The following is a 12,366-nucleotide window of genomic DNA, read 5'->3' as shown; positions in this document are numbered from 1 at the left end:
CTTCAGTGGTGTCTGTTATGTGCTGTCTTAACAAATAAAAAATGTCCTTTCCTTCCCTTTTCCCCTGTCGCGTTGCCTCTGTCTCTCAGCATCTGTTTGCCTCGGAGCACCGGGATGAAATCATCCGCAGCGCCATAGAGCATGCTGGGAACTTCATTGGCATCACGCTACGACTGAGGAAGGAGGCTCTGACCTTCGAGGATTTTGTGACGGATAGGTTGGGGAAGTACAGCTCAGACGAGAGCATCACTTCACTGGCCGAGTTTGTGGTGCAGAAGATCACCCCTCGCCACCCGGTCAGAACACTCTTCTTCCTCCTCCTCAGAAATGTCTATAGTTTTGACAGCTTATCTTAAATTCACATCATTTTAGCATTTTTATGATTTGACACTCATTACTCTAAATTTTGCTTTCTAAAAGATTTAGAATATTTTTCGAAAGGCCAAAAAAACAGCTTGCTATACTGGTTATTCTGACTTTGACTGTAATTCTTCCTACATCTATTAAGTTATATACTAATATATTTAAAGTTATTGTCCGACACTTTGATGAGTTGGATGTTAATGACTGAGTTTCCTTAGCAATAGAATCAGTATCCACAGTTTCATTGCCTATTTCCTCTTTTAAATTGTGTTGTCTTTGCATTGCATGGTATGATGTATTATATCAGTTTTGTTAATATTATTACTGATATATGTTTGTTCTGTTGATCTATTCCAGGAGCCTGTTAAACGCATCCTGGCACTGACAGAGACATGTCTGGTTGAGAGAGACCCGGCTTCATATAACATAGTCACCATCAAACCCTTCGGAGAGGTGAGCACTCAGACACTAAAGACACATCAAGTCATAAAAACTTTAGGCTGAAACGTTTATTCAGAACCTTTTTTCTCTGTCTAGTTGTTGTCCTGTGGAGATAGATGTTAACTGAACTACCTGTCTTTGTTTCATTATGTATGAACTGCATCACTGAACCCCCCCCCCCCCCCCCCCTCTCTTTTTCTCACTCTTGTCCCCCCTCAGGTATTTGCTCTCATCTGTGACGTAGACAACCCTCAGGTGTTTACAGTTGAATTCATCAGAGGTCAGATCAGGAAGTACTCCTCCACAGAAAGGTACACAAACGTAACACATACACTTTTCTTTATGTACATAGTGACACTGCAGGTCCTGTGGGTTTGTTAGATGTATTTTTGACCTCATTTCCCTTTTTTTCTGTAGTATTTACCTTGTGTACATGATGAGTAATTTGCTTGTGCGCATGTATCTGTTGCGTGGCCTCAAATCTTTCCAGTTATTGTGCACACACCGTCAGTTTCTCAACACCACTGTAACGCGATGTAATGCATTTGACTAAATCTGTTTGCGTGTGTGTCTGTAGGGACTCCCTGTTAGCCAGCCTACTTGATGGAGTCCGTGCATCAGGCAACAGGGACGTGTGTGTCAAGATGGCCCCCACGCGGCGAGGGCAAAGGTGGGGCCTGCTGAGCATGCCCGTGGATGAGGAGGTGGAGAGTTTGCATCTCAAATTCCTGGCAGCACCTCCTAGTGAGTCAATGCCCTTTATCTTCATGCAGCTAAATTGATGTTCATGTTGGTTTAGATTTGATTTTAAATGGTTTTGACAATGGTATCCACTTAAGTCGTGGTTTTTGCTAGGGGTACTAGTTTCTCCGTTCTGTTAGATGGATTAACATTAAATGAAATAAACAATAAATGATGAATCCTCATGTCTGTAGTGATCCTTTAACTTTTCATCCAGTACCACAATTAGGTCAAAATATCAGTTTGTCTACTACTTCGGTTTATGACCAAATACTAATGGCATTCTCATCAGCCTCAGCTGTACTGTGTGTGTAGTGTTAAGTAGCAAACAACAGCATGCTAACACACTAAACAAAGATGTTAAACATAACGCCTGCCAAACATCAGCATATTAGCATGCTAATTGTGAGCATTCGCATCAAAGCACCTCTGTGCTTCTCCCCTCAGCTATTACTATTACTATTCAGATGTCACACAGCTAAGCTGATATTTTTTGGAAAATAAATACCCAGCGACCCCTGAAAAACCCAGAAGGTTGTTGAACAACACCACTGATCTCTGCATGTATTTCATCCAGATGGTCAGAAGAGTCAGAAGAGAATTCTGGGTATGCCTTCCATATGGCGATATGTTTTGTTATATGACCTTCTGTTTTTGTTTTGTTTTGTCAGATTGAATGCTTAGGTCTGTGACTGGAACAAAATGGGGTTATGCTGCCAAGTACAGCTGCAGACTCTTAGTCTTGTTAAACTTTTAGGTGATATATCTTTTGTTAAATTGTTCCGTGCCTCCTTCCTTTCCTCAGATGGAAACTTTGCAGATGCAGTGTTCAGATTCAATGCCAACATATCCTACAGTGGAGTGCTGCATGCAGTTACCCAAGATGTGAGTGTGTTCACCTCCTGTGTGATTTATGTCTGCCCATCTGCCCAGTCAGGATTCACACTAATTCCCCACCATCTTCATCTCTCTTGTTTCTCTCTCTGTTCTCTTCAGGGTCTTTTCTCTGAGAACAAAGAGAAGCTCATCAACAACGCCATCCTGGCTCTTTTATCTCAGGAGGCTGAGCTGCCGGCTCTTAACGCTGAGCTGGAGAGCCATTTCCAGGCCATCCGACGCCTGGTGGCCTCCAAGGCTGGCTTCCAGGCTTTCACCCAGCTCCCTAAGTAAGGATGCCGCAGATACTCTGCTTTACCTTCTTGCTTTATTTTTTCAAAGTCTACTTTTGTTGAGCTGCTGGTAACAGGCATGCTCTGTCATTCCAAGGTCTGGTCAAGGGTCTGGACTCACAGATGCAACGTAAATATGAATCCATACATCTCAGTCTGCCCTTTCTCTTTCTGTATTTCTTATCCATCTTGTTCTTTTCCAGAGTCCGTCTTAGCTGTCTGTTGGTCAGCCTTCTCTTCTTTTATCTTTGCTCTGCTTTCATCTCAGACCTTTTAGAGAGGCACTTCAGAGGGGAGGTTATGTCACTTCACTCTGTTCAGTCGAGCTGTCTGCCTCGATTTGTCTTGACCTCCCACTCTCCCCATCTCTCCCTCTTATTTCTGTTCCTCCATCTCTATCCCAGTATCTGCTTTGGTCCTTCTATCCTTTACATTCCCGTAAATCACATATATTCAAGAAACCTGTAATCTTTGTGGGTCACTGAGATGTATGAGAGGAACTGTATTTACTGTTTAGTCCTTGTTCCTGTGAAGCAAATGAGCCAGAATTGGTTTTCCTGAAAGATTCATTGCTGCAGTAGTTTGGTGTCTCCCACAGCCACAAGGCACGGATCCCTATAAATACATAAATGGCTTATTTTTGCTTTAAGGAAAACCTCTTTAATGATGCTATCCTTAGTAGTTCAATGAAAAGAAATGTGAGGGCTGATGAGGAAAAGAAAAAACAAGCCACTTCTTAAGCAATGAATTCTTTGTGTATCCAACCCCAGACCTCTTTAAATAATACAGTATTGGTATGATTTATATTCTGTCTATAATGTTCCTCACCTTTCTCAATTTATGGTCCATGTAGTAGTTTTAATAAATCTGTGAATGTATGTTTGTGTGTTCTAGGTTTAGGGAAAAGTTGGGAGTAAAGACGGTAAAAGCTTTAAAAAGGAACAACAATGGTGTGACACATGCTGCTATAGACATGCTCTGTGCCCTTATGTGTGTAAGTATTACCTCAATATCTAGACATCAATCTAAGTTATACAGGTGTAGAAATATAGATCCATTGATTGATATCTTTCTTGTTGTTTGGCTGAGAGCTTCTCTTTCATCTTTCCCTGCAGCCGATGCACGATGACTACGACCTGAGGCAGGAGCAGCTGAACAAGGCCTCTCTGCTGTCATCTAAGAAGTTCCTGGAAAACCTCCTTGAAAAATTCATCACTAACGTGGTACATTTTTCTTTTTATTGTCAGCGAGCTGGTTTCAGGGTAATTAGGAAACCTACATGTTTTTTGAGTTTCCAAAGTCTTATTTCTCACTCTCATTTTTTTCCAGGACCATGGAACTGGAGCTTTGGTCATCAGCTCCTTACTGGACTTCTTAACATTTGCCCTCTGCGCGCCCTACAGTGAAACCACTGAGGGGCAGCAGTTTGACATGCTGCTTGAGATGGTTGCATCCAATGGACGCACCTTGTTCAAACTCTTCCAGGTAGCTGACTTCAATAAAACTACCTGCCCTAATTATGATAGTAATATCACTGATATAAATTCAGTACATGCTAGTTTACTGAAATGTGTTGTTCTTGTCTTTAGCATCCGTCTATGGCGATAGTGAAGGGAGCTGGGCTGGTGATGAAGGCCATTATTGAGGTAAGCCTTTCTGCGGGTGAGGTGCTCTACAGTGTGAATTGGGATTCTCTTTAGATTTCACGCTTCATGATGATAATTAACCTGCATTTCTTTCAGGAGGGAGACAAGGAAATAGCCACTAAGATGCAAGAGCTGGCCCTGAGTGAAGGGGCTCTTCCAAGGCATCTGCACACGTCTTTGTTCACCATCAGCAGTGATCAGAGGATGCTCACCAACAGGTCCAAGCTCAATAAATACACACTCACGCTGTCGGTTCCAGCTGCTTGTTCACTAATACTCTTCCACTCATCCTGAGAAACACTCTTTGCACGTAGCAGTAGAAAAAGCTTGAGTTGTTACAGTAGATAAACAGGAAGGCATGTTTTCTGACCAATAACACAATGGTTCAGCTGCTCACAGAAGGTGTTTGTTTTTTTTTTATCAGACAACTGAGTCGTCACCTGGTGGGACTTTGGACAGCTGAGAACCCTGTTGCCATGAACCTCCTGAAGAGGATACTGGTACGCCTCCAAACCAGCCCAGTTGACACTTTGAAACAAATATTTGATGCCTGTCCAATATTCATGCAGGAGCTATTAGAATAATGAATGTGATACAGGCAAAGTACTACAGGATGTAAGCCAATGCTTTTTTTGGCAGCTGAGATACCCTGTTTAAGTCCTTACCCATTTCACTTTGTGTTCCTCTCTTACTGTGCTTTTAGCCAACAGGCATGCTGGCTTACCTGGACAGCCCTGACCCAGTCCCAGAGAAAGATGTAGACAGAATGCATATCCGTGACAACTTGAAAATCGCCACGGTATCCAGACACACACATCTGTACACTTTTGCAGATAGACCAAAAAAGCCCAACGAGGAATTTGTAATATAACTGTTGCTTTACGTTTGTCTCCGACAGGACCAGCTAAACCGAAACAAAGTGCCTGAGTGGCAGCGGATAGCAGGCAAAGCGGCCAAAGAGGTGGAAAAGTTTGCCAAGGAGAAGGCTGATATAGTGCTGATGCACTGGAGAGATAAGATGGGCATAGCACAGAAGGAGGTGAGGATTCATTTTCCTTTTCAAAGGGACTAAATGCTGATTTACCTCAGACAGGCTTCTGCTGCTGCTGCTGCTGCTCTGGTGTCTCTTAACTGTTGTTGCTCCTCCTGCTGATGCTGAACAGTACTGCAGAGTCCAGAGACCAACTCAATAACGCACTTTTCAGCTGCTGCCGATATTTTTTGCATGGAAAGCGTTCCCAGCTCTGATGCTGCCTGACCTTGCGGAGCCAGTCAAGATACAATCACTTCAAAATTTCCCTTGCCTTGCATATTTACTGTTCAAAACTGCATGTGCAGCTTTTCACATACGGTATATTTAACAGACTTTTTCTATCGAGGTTTGAGAAAAATTCTCCATTAGAGGTGATTTCGTGAGTCTGTTGTTGTTGTGGTGAATGTGACCAAAGCGTTATTTAAATTCAAAGGTCACCTCTTCACTTTTAAAGAATAACTCCTTTAGGGTGCAAATGTGAAGACATGTCAAAGTTGCACGTCAGAGATGTAAGGCAATTCAGACTGTGTGGGTTGTTTTTATAGAAAGCGTGTGGGCGGCTGGAGGTTGATGGTGTCAGCTAAACCACTTGATAAAACTTTGGGCTACTACTTCCTGGCTTTTCACCCAAATCACATCTACTTTCAAACAAAGCTGTAACTCAAATCCTTTTTTGTCTTGAATGTTAACGGGCTCCCTTTCCCTTTTCTACACTTCTATGTTGAATTTCTCAAAATGGCTGATCAACTGTGAATTTTGATTGGCTTGCTTCCACTGAATCACATCCATCATTGTATGTTTGCACCACATGCTCCCTGTTTATTTGGTGTTAGCAATTCATTAGATAGTCTTGGAAAAATATATGAATCTAGTGGATTGTCAGTTAATAAATCAGCAGGATTTAGTGATAGAGTTGTTTGTCAGACTCTTTGTATCGATAGTCTAGTAACCTGTGACCCTTTTTGTTGCGATTCATCTCTGTTTGATCCGAGGAACAATAATCTCTCTGTGTTGTCTCTGCCCTACCCTCCCCTTGTCTTGTGTGGTTTCTCTGCTGTCAAACAATGCAGCAGGACAGAAATAACCTGGTAAGTAGGACTGACCAATGGGATCCATGCTGTTTTCTTTCCATATTCTTTCTCTTGACCAAACCTTTTTTCCATCTTCATGTGGCATATTGAGTGTGTTTTTTTTTTAAATTCAGCCCGGCGATGACCTGCTATCATCTGCAAAGAATTTCCATGTGTGTCTTCAAATAGATGCAAGAAAAAAAAAAACAAGTCACTGTATTTCACAAAAGATGATGAAAGCATAGATTTGAACATGTCTCTTCATGTCCTGCTGTCAGTGGAGGACATGTTAAGTGCCTGCTGTGTTGTGTATCAATAAGTAATGACCACATTTAGTTTGAGACATGAGTTTAATTACCATAAACAGTAGGGCCATTGCCAACCAGCCTGTACTGGCGTCTACAGCAGTATTTTACATTGCTCACACCATTTTTGATGATGCAGGAAATTTGTTGTATTGCTTTATGCCACCAAAGGGGAAAAAAATGTTTAACCTGAAAGTAATAAGTCATAGGCAAATTACAGTTGTAGCGCATAATTAGCAACATGGTCTTTGCAGCAAAAGGCAACAGATTTATGGGAATTAAGGGCCTAAATTTGAAAAGCAGAAAAGCCATTTTAAATGCGCACTCGGCAAAGACCCGTCTCGCCCAGGAAGAATTACAGAACGCACCCAATTTTGGGATCCCATCTTGGTTTTTGTGTTTCATTAACTTATGTTCTATGTTGGTGTGATGTTTTTAAAGGTTTTTCTTTTTTTTTTTTGTCTCATTGTTCTAATATCTGACTTTCTCCATTCTCAAAAACGTTTTTTGTTAAGTTTTTCTTCACACTGGTGCTATTTATTTCTGGTGTTCTTGTCTGTGTAAGATGTCGCTCATGTTGTCGCCATTTTAACTCATCAACTCTCTCTATGCAATAAGCTGAAAAAGGACAAGTATTGAACAATGGCAAACTGACATGGATCCTTAAAGTTGTGTGTCTTTTGTTTGTTTTCAGAACCCAAACCAAAAGCCTGTCATCCTAAGGAAAAGAAGGCAGAGAATAAAGATTGAATCCAACTGGGAGCTTTTCTACTACAGGTATGTTATTACCATGAGCCTGATTTTATTAGATTGTTTATTTTATTAGTTACTTTCCTAACTTGCTTTTTCTGTCTTCTCAAGATTCCAGCTGGACCACGCACGGTCCAACCTCATCTGGAACCTGAAGACAAGGGAGGAGCTGCGGGACGCTCTGGAGGGGGAGATGCGCGCCTTCAGCGTAGACCGCGAGCTTGGCAACGCCACCGTCATTTCCTGGAACCACCAGGAGTTTGAGGTTTGTGCTCGGCTGGAGCATGTTACACTCACTGATGTTTATATGTCATCAGCTCCCATTATGTGTGATACACTGCAGTGTTATGCTGGACAAGTGTATGATGTTACTTGATGATTTTCATGAAGAGATACAGGATTATTTCTAAAACTAAGACACATAGAGAGAAAAACATGTAAGCATATGTTGTTATTTGCAGGTGAAATATGAGTGCCTTTCAGATGAGATAAAGATCGGAGATTATTATCTGCGTCTGCTACTCGAGGAGGATGAAAATGAAGAATCCAGTGCCATCAAGAGATCGTAAGACAACAAAAACATAAAAACCAAACCAGCTGCACTGATATTATCATTATGATCTGAATCCAAACAGAGGATTTAAGTTATTTCTCCCTCTCTTTGCTCTTAGATATGAGTTTTTCAACGAGCTCTACCATCGCTTTCTGCTTACACCCAAAGTTACAATGAAGTGCCTGTGCCTGCAGGCGCTCGCTATAGTCTATGGCAAGTGCTACGAGGAGATTGGTCCCTTCACAGATACAAAATACATTGTGGGCATGCTGGACCGAGTGAGTACAGGCAAACTGTGGCTCCTAGTGTTTACATAGTTACAGCAAGGGTACTGTTTTAATGTTTTGTAATTAATCCTGAAATCAAAAATACGCTTCTGTGGTCACAGTGTACAGACAAACTGGAAAGAGACAGACTCATCCTCTTCCTCAACAAACTCATTCTCAACAAGGTGAACTAATAAAAGCTGCGGTGCCTTTTGGAATTATATGTTCATTTAACCCACATCTTTCTTTGTCTTGAGTAATAATTCATTTTTTTTGTTCTGCAGAAAAATGTAAAGGAGGTGATGGACTCAAATGGAGTGCGAATCTTGGTGGACCTACTGACCTTGGCCCATCTGCACACTAGCAGAGCTACTGTGCCCCTACAGGTGAAAACATGGCTGCTGTAGTTTCTGAATTATATTATATGAAAAGGATGGCTCCATTGATTTGATCAATCATGTACTGTATAACACACGTTGTAATTCTCAGTGAGCCATAGATGAGATTTAATTCAACATTGACCCAAAGATGAGAATCTTTTAATTCATCTTGTCTGGAGTGTCAAACAGAGGTCCTCTTCATTTCCACAGAGCAACGTGCTGGAGGCAGCACCAGACATGAAGAGGGAGAGCGAGAAAGAGTGGTACTTTGGGAACGCAGACAAGGAAAGAAGAGGACCTTTCAGTTTTGAGGAGGTATGTGATCATCTCAAAAGTCCCGCACTAGGGAAACTGAAACGAAGCTCTGCTAACAACAGCTGAACAAAATGTAATAAAACAGAAATAAAAATCCCTCTAACATAATATATTTATGATAGATATAACAACATCTTTCTTGTACTCAAGTCGATATTATATCTGAATAATGGAGTACAAATGGCCAGTTAATGTAATATGATGTTATCTCGAGGAGACATCATGAGTATTGTAGTATTATTTGTTTCATTTTTTTGGCTTTTGCAATTTATTTTTTGGTGTGTGTGTGTGTGTGTGTGTGTGTGTGTGTGTGTGTGTGTGTGTGTGTGTGTGTGTGTGTGTGTGTGTGTGTGTGTGTGTGGTTGGTTTTTTTTTTTTTCATATTGCTTTTTAGTTTCTTTTGCAGGAACTACTTCCGCTTATCTTTGTGTTTTGTTTTTACTTTGACTCGTCCAGATGCAAGAGTTTTGGAACACAGGCGTCCTGACAGCAAAGACACGCTGCTGGGCTCAGGGGATGGACGGTTGGCGCCCCCTGCAGGCCATACCCCAGCTGAAATGGTGCCTCCTGGCTACAGGACAGGCAGTGATGAACGAGTCCGACCTGGCTACACTAATCCTTAACATGCTCATCACCATGTGCTCCTACTACCCCAGCAGGTGGGGACCAAACAAAATGTCTTGTATATTAACGTTCTTGCAAGTTTTGTTAAGAGCAATGAATTATTAGACTATAACTACAACATACCTGTTTATTTACTTTTTATTCAGGGACCAAGATAATGCCATTATCCGTCCTTTGCCTAAAATCAAGAGGATGATCAGTGACAATGCTTGTCTCCCACACATTGTCCAGGTGATTGCACAATTTGAATCTGATATTTATGTCCTTAAAATTGTCACATCTACTTGTATCGCTGTAAATCAAACAACATCTTGATGGTATTCGTCTTCCATTGTTTTTCTTTGTCCTCTCCAGCTGCTGTTGACTTTTGATCCCATCCTGGTGGAAAAGGTTGCCAATGTTATGTACCTGGTGATGCAAGACAACCCCAATCTGCAGCGCCTATATTTAACTGGGGTGTTCTTCTTCATCATGATGTACACAGGCTCCAACGTGCTTCCTGTAGCAAGGTGTGAAGACACACCACAAACAGCTAACACTTAAACATTTTGTACCAACATCCTAACATACAAGAATTATTCTCAGGCCAACAGTAAAGAAGGATAATTATTGCAATATCTTTTAAGTGGGATGAATCCAAGATGACTGACAGATACCAATAAACAAACAGCACATATATCTTTGCATTATACAATAATTATTATTTCATTGACATTACAGTTCAAAATTCAAAATATTCTGTTTCTTTATAAGGAAGAAATTGTTATGCAACGACACTGTTTTCTTCTTTTAGAAAAACACTGCATGTGTTTGTGCGCATACATGAGTGTGCGTGCATGTGCGAGTGTGTTTGTGCTGTTGATAATAACCACTGAGATGTTCTTGTGGTTTTAGGTTCCTGAAGTACACTCACTTGAAGCAAGCCTTCAAATCAGAGGAGGTAAAGTTGGTTTATTTGAGACGGAGATTGTCACAGTACAAGTTGAAATAGATAGTATCTTATGAATCCCTGACATTTGCCTGTTTTGCTCTCTGCAGTCTAAGGGTCAGGACATAGTGCAGCGAAGTGTTCTCGGGCCGGTGCTGCCTGAAGCAATGGTGTGTTATCTGGAGAACTACGAGGCCGAGCGATTCTCTGAGATATTCCTCGGAGAATTTGACACACCTGAGGCCATTTGGAGCAGCGAGATGAGGTAGACTTCAGTCTCTATTAGTCTACTCTTAAAGGCAATGTTGGGATATTTAGAAATGCAGCAATGAAAGCGATCGTCCGGTTTATAGGAGTTTTAAAAGTTTCTGCTTGAACTCTGATTCAGGCGCATGATGATTGAGAAGATAGCAGCCCATGTAGCTGACTTCAGCCCCAGGCTGCAGAGTAACACACGGGCCCTCTACCAGTACTGCCCCATCCCCGTGATCAGCTTCCCTCAGCTGGACAATGAGCTCTTCTGCAACATCTACTACCTCAGACATCTGTGTGACACCATCCGCTTCCCAAACTGGCCTATTCGAGATGCTGTATGTGTCTTTGTTTTCTTTATCTATCCAAGCTTGTAGTGCCGTATCAATGTCCTGCTTGTATTTTTAAGAAAGAGTTGTTTTGACATTGTCATCCACCACCATTATCCCCACAGGTGAAGCTGCTAAAAGACACTCTTGAAGCCTGGAAGAGGGAAGTAGAGAAGAAGCCTCCCTCCATGTCTGTAGATGATGCCTACGAAGTCCTCAACCTCCCCAAAGGACAAGGGTCGTGAGTGGAATTTGTTTTGTTAATACTTCGCCTAAATTCTCAATTATCTTTTTTGTGTCTTTGTTTTTTGACTAGTAATGGACATCAAAGTATATTTTCAAACAGAATTTGGATCTTTTACACATAAAATAGATCTACTGTAACTAAATGTGTTTGAGTTGCTATCTTGTGTTTGGCATTTTTCTCTTCAGACACGAGGAGAGTAAAATCAGGAAAGCTTACTTCAGACTGGCACAGAAGTACCATCCTGACAAGAACCCAGAGGGCAGGGTGTGTACCACAGTCATTACTGATATAATATGTACTGTATGTAAGGGCTTAGAATAAAAGCGTCATATGTGTTTTCAACCTGTTGTTTCTCAGGATATGTTTGAGAAAGTGAACAAAGCCTATGAGTTCCTCTGCACAAAGTCTGCCCGCATCCTGGATGGCCCTGACCCAGAAAACATCATCCTCATCCTCAAAGCTCAGAGCATCCTGTTCAACCGACACAAACAAGGTAATCAGATAAATTTCATTGCTGTTTCTGTTCTTTCTACCTTTTCATCTGGAGAGAAACATTTTATGGATTATTGTGATAATCAAGTGAATATGAGTGCGTTGCTTGTCTGAGATTTTTTTAATTGATGCTGCAAGTCCACTGACCGCTTCTTTGTCTATAAACAGAACTGGAACCCTACAAATACGCTGGTTACCCCATGCTCATCAAAACAATCACAATGGAGACGGAGGACGAGCAGCTCTTCTCTAAGACCTCCCCTCTCCTCCCGGCTGCTGCTGAACTGGCCTTCCACACAGTCAACTGTTCTGCGCTTAACGCAGAGGAGCTGCGCCGCGAGAACGGCATCGAGGTATGTAAACCTGTATCAACAAATCCTGAGATACCAACCAGTCAAAATGAATCATTATAGCTTCCTGTATACGTATACGTGGACCAGTGTGCTGTGTTTCGTGGGAAAC

General features: G+C 41.7%; 1 protein-coding gene across 4 annotated transcripts in view; it reads left to right on the top strand.

Moving 5' to 3' along the window:
• Nucleotides 1-12,366, top strand: part of LOC130161261 (dnaJ homolog subfamily C member 13) — a 31,248-nt gene that overhangs the window by 10,610 nt on the left and 8,272 nt on the right. For 2 of the 4 annotated variants that reach the window (XM_056364428.1, XM_056364431.1), the window contains exons 7-39: nt 90-296; nt 721-816; nt 1,024-1,115; nt 1,382-1,548; nt 2,351-2,430; nt 2,542-2,711; nt 2,812-2,844; nt 3,609-3,708; nt 3,830-3,937; nt 4,044-4,199; nt 4,304-4,360; nt 4,457-4,578; nt 4,785-4,860; nt 5,064-5,159; nt 5,259-5,399; nt 6,464-6,481; nt 7,463-7,545; nt 7,630-7,783; nt 7,980-8,083; nt 8,190-8,349; nt 8,460-8,522; nt 8,622-8,723; nt 8,928-9,032; nt 9,489-9,691; nt 9,803-9,887; nt 10,011-10,165; nt 10,551-10,596; nt 10,695-10,849; nt 10,973-11,174; nt 11,291-11,406; nt 11,598-11,676; nt 11,770-11,905; nt 12,073-12,257. In XM_056364428.1, the coding sequence (XP_056220403.1) occupies nt 90-296; nt 721-816; nt 1,024-1,115; nt 1,382-1,548; nt 2,351-2,430; nt 2,542-2,711; nt 2,812-2,844; nt 3,609-3,708; nt 3,830-3,937; nt 4,044-4,199; nt 4,304-4,360; nt 4,457-4,578; nt 4,785-4,860; nt 5,064-5,159; nt 5,259-5,399; nt 6,464-6,481; nt 7,463-7,545; nt 7,630-7,783; nt 7,980-8,083; nt 8,190-8,349; nt 8,460-8,522; nt 8,622-8,723; nt 8,928-9,032; nt 9,489-9,691; nt 9,803-9,887; nt 10,011-10,165; nt 10,551-10,596; nt 10,695-10,849; nt 10,973-11,174; nt 11,291-11,406; nt 11,598-11,676; nt 11,770-11,905; nt 12,073-12,257 (3,852 nt within the window). The remainder of the gene's footprint in view (nt 1-89; nt 297-720; nt 817-1,023; nt 1,116-1,381; nt 1,549-2,350; nt 2,431-2,541; nt 2,712-2,811; nt 2,845-3,608; nt 3,709-3,829; nt 3,938-4,043; nt 4,200-4,303; nt 4,361-4,456; nt 4,579-4,784; nt 4,861-5,063; nt 5,160-5,258; nt 5,400-6,463; nt 6,482-7,462; nt 7,546-7,629; nt 7,784-7,979; nt 8,084-8,189; nt 8,350-8,459; nt 8,523-8,621; nt 8,724-8,927; nt 9,033-9,488; nt 9,692-9,802; nt 9,888-10,010; nt 10,166-10,550; nt 10,597-10,694; nt 10,850-10,972; nt 11,175-11,290; nt 11,407-11,597; nt 11,677-11,769; nt 11,906-12,072; nt 12,258-12,366) is intronic. The other 2 variants (XM_056364430.1, XM_056364429.1) reach the window with 2 other exon arrangements.

This window comes from Seriola aureovittata, chromosome 20, assembly GCF_021018895.1.
Source record: "Seriola aureovittata isolate HTS-2021-v1 ecotype China chromosome 20, ASM2101889v1, whole genome shotgun sequence".
In the NCBI taxonomy this organism is placed as follows: Eukaryota; Metazoa; Chordata; class Actinopteri; order Carangiformes; family Carangidae; genus Seriola; species Seriola aureovittata.
This window is presented reverse-complemented; position numbering and strand designations above follow the sequence as displayed.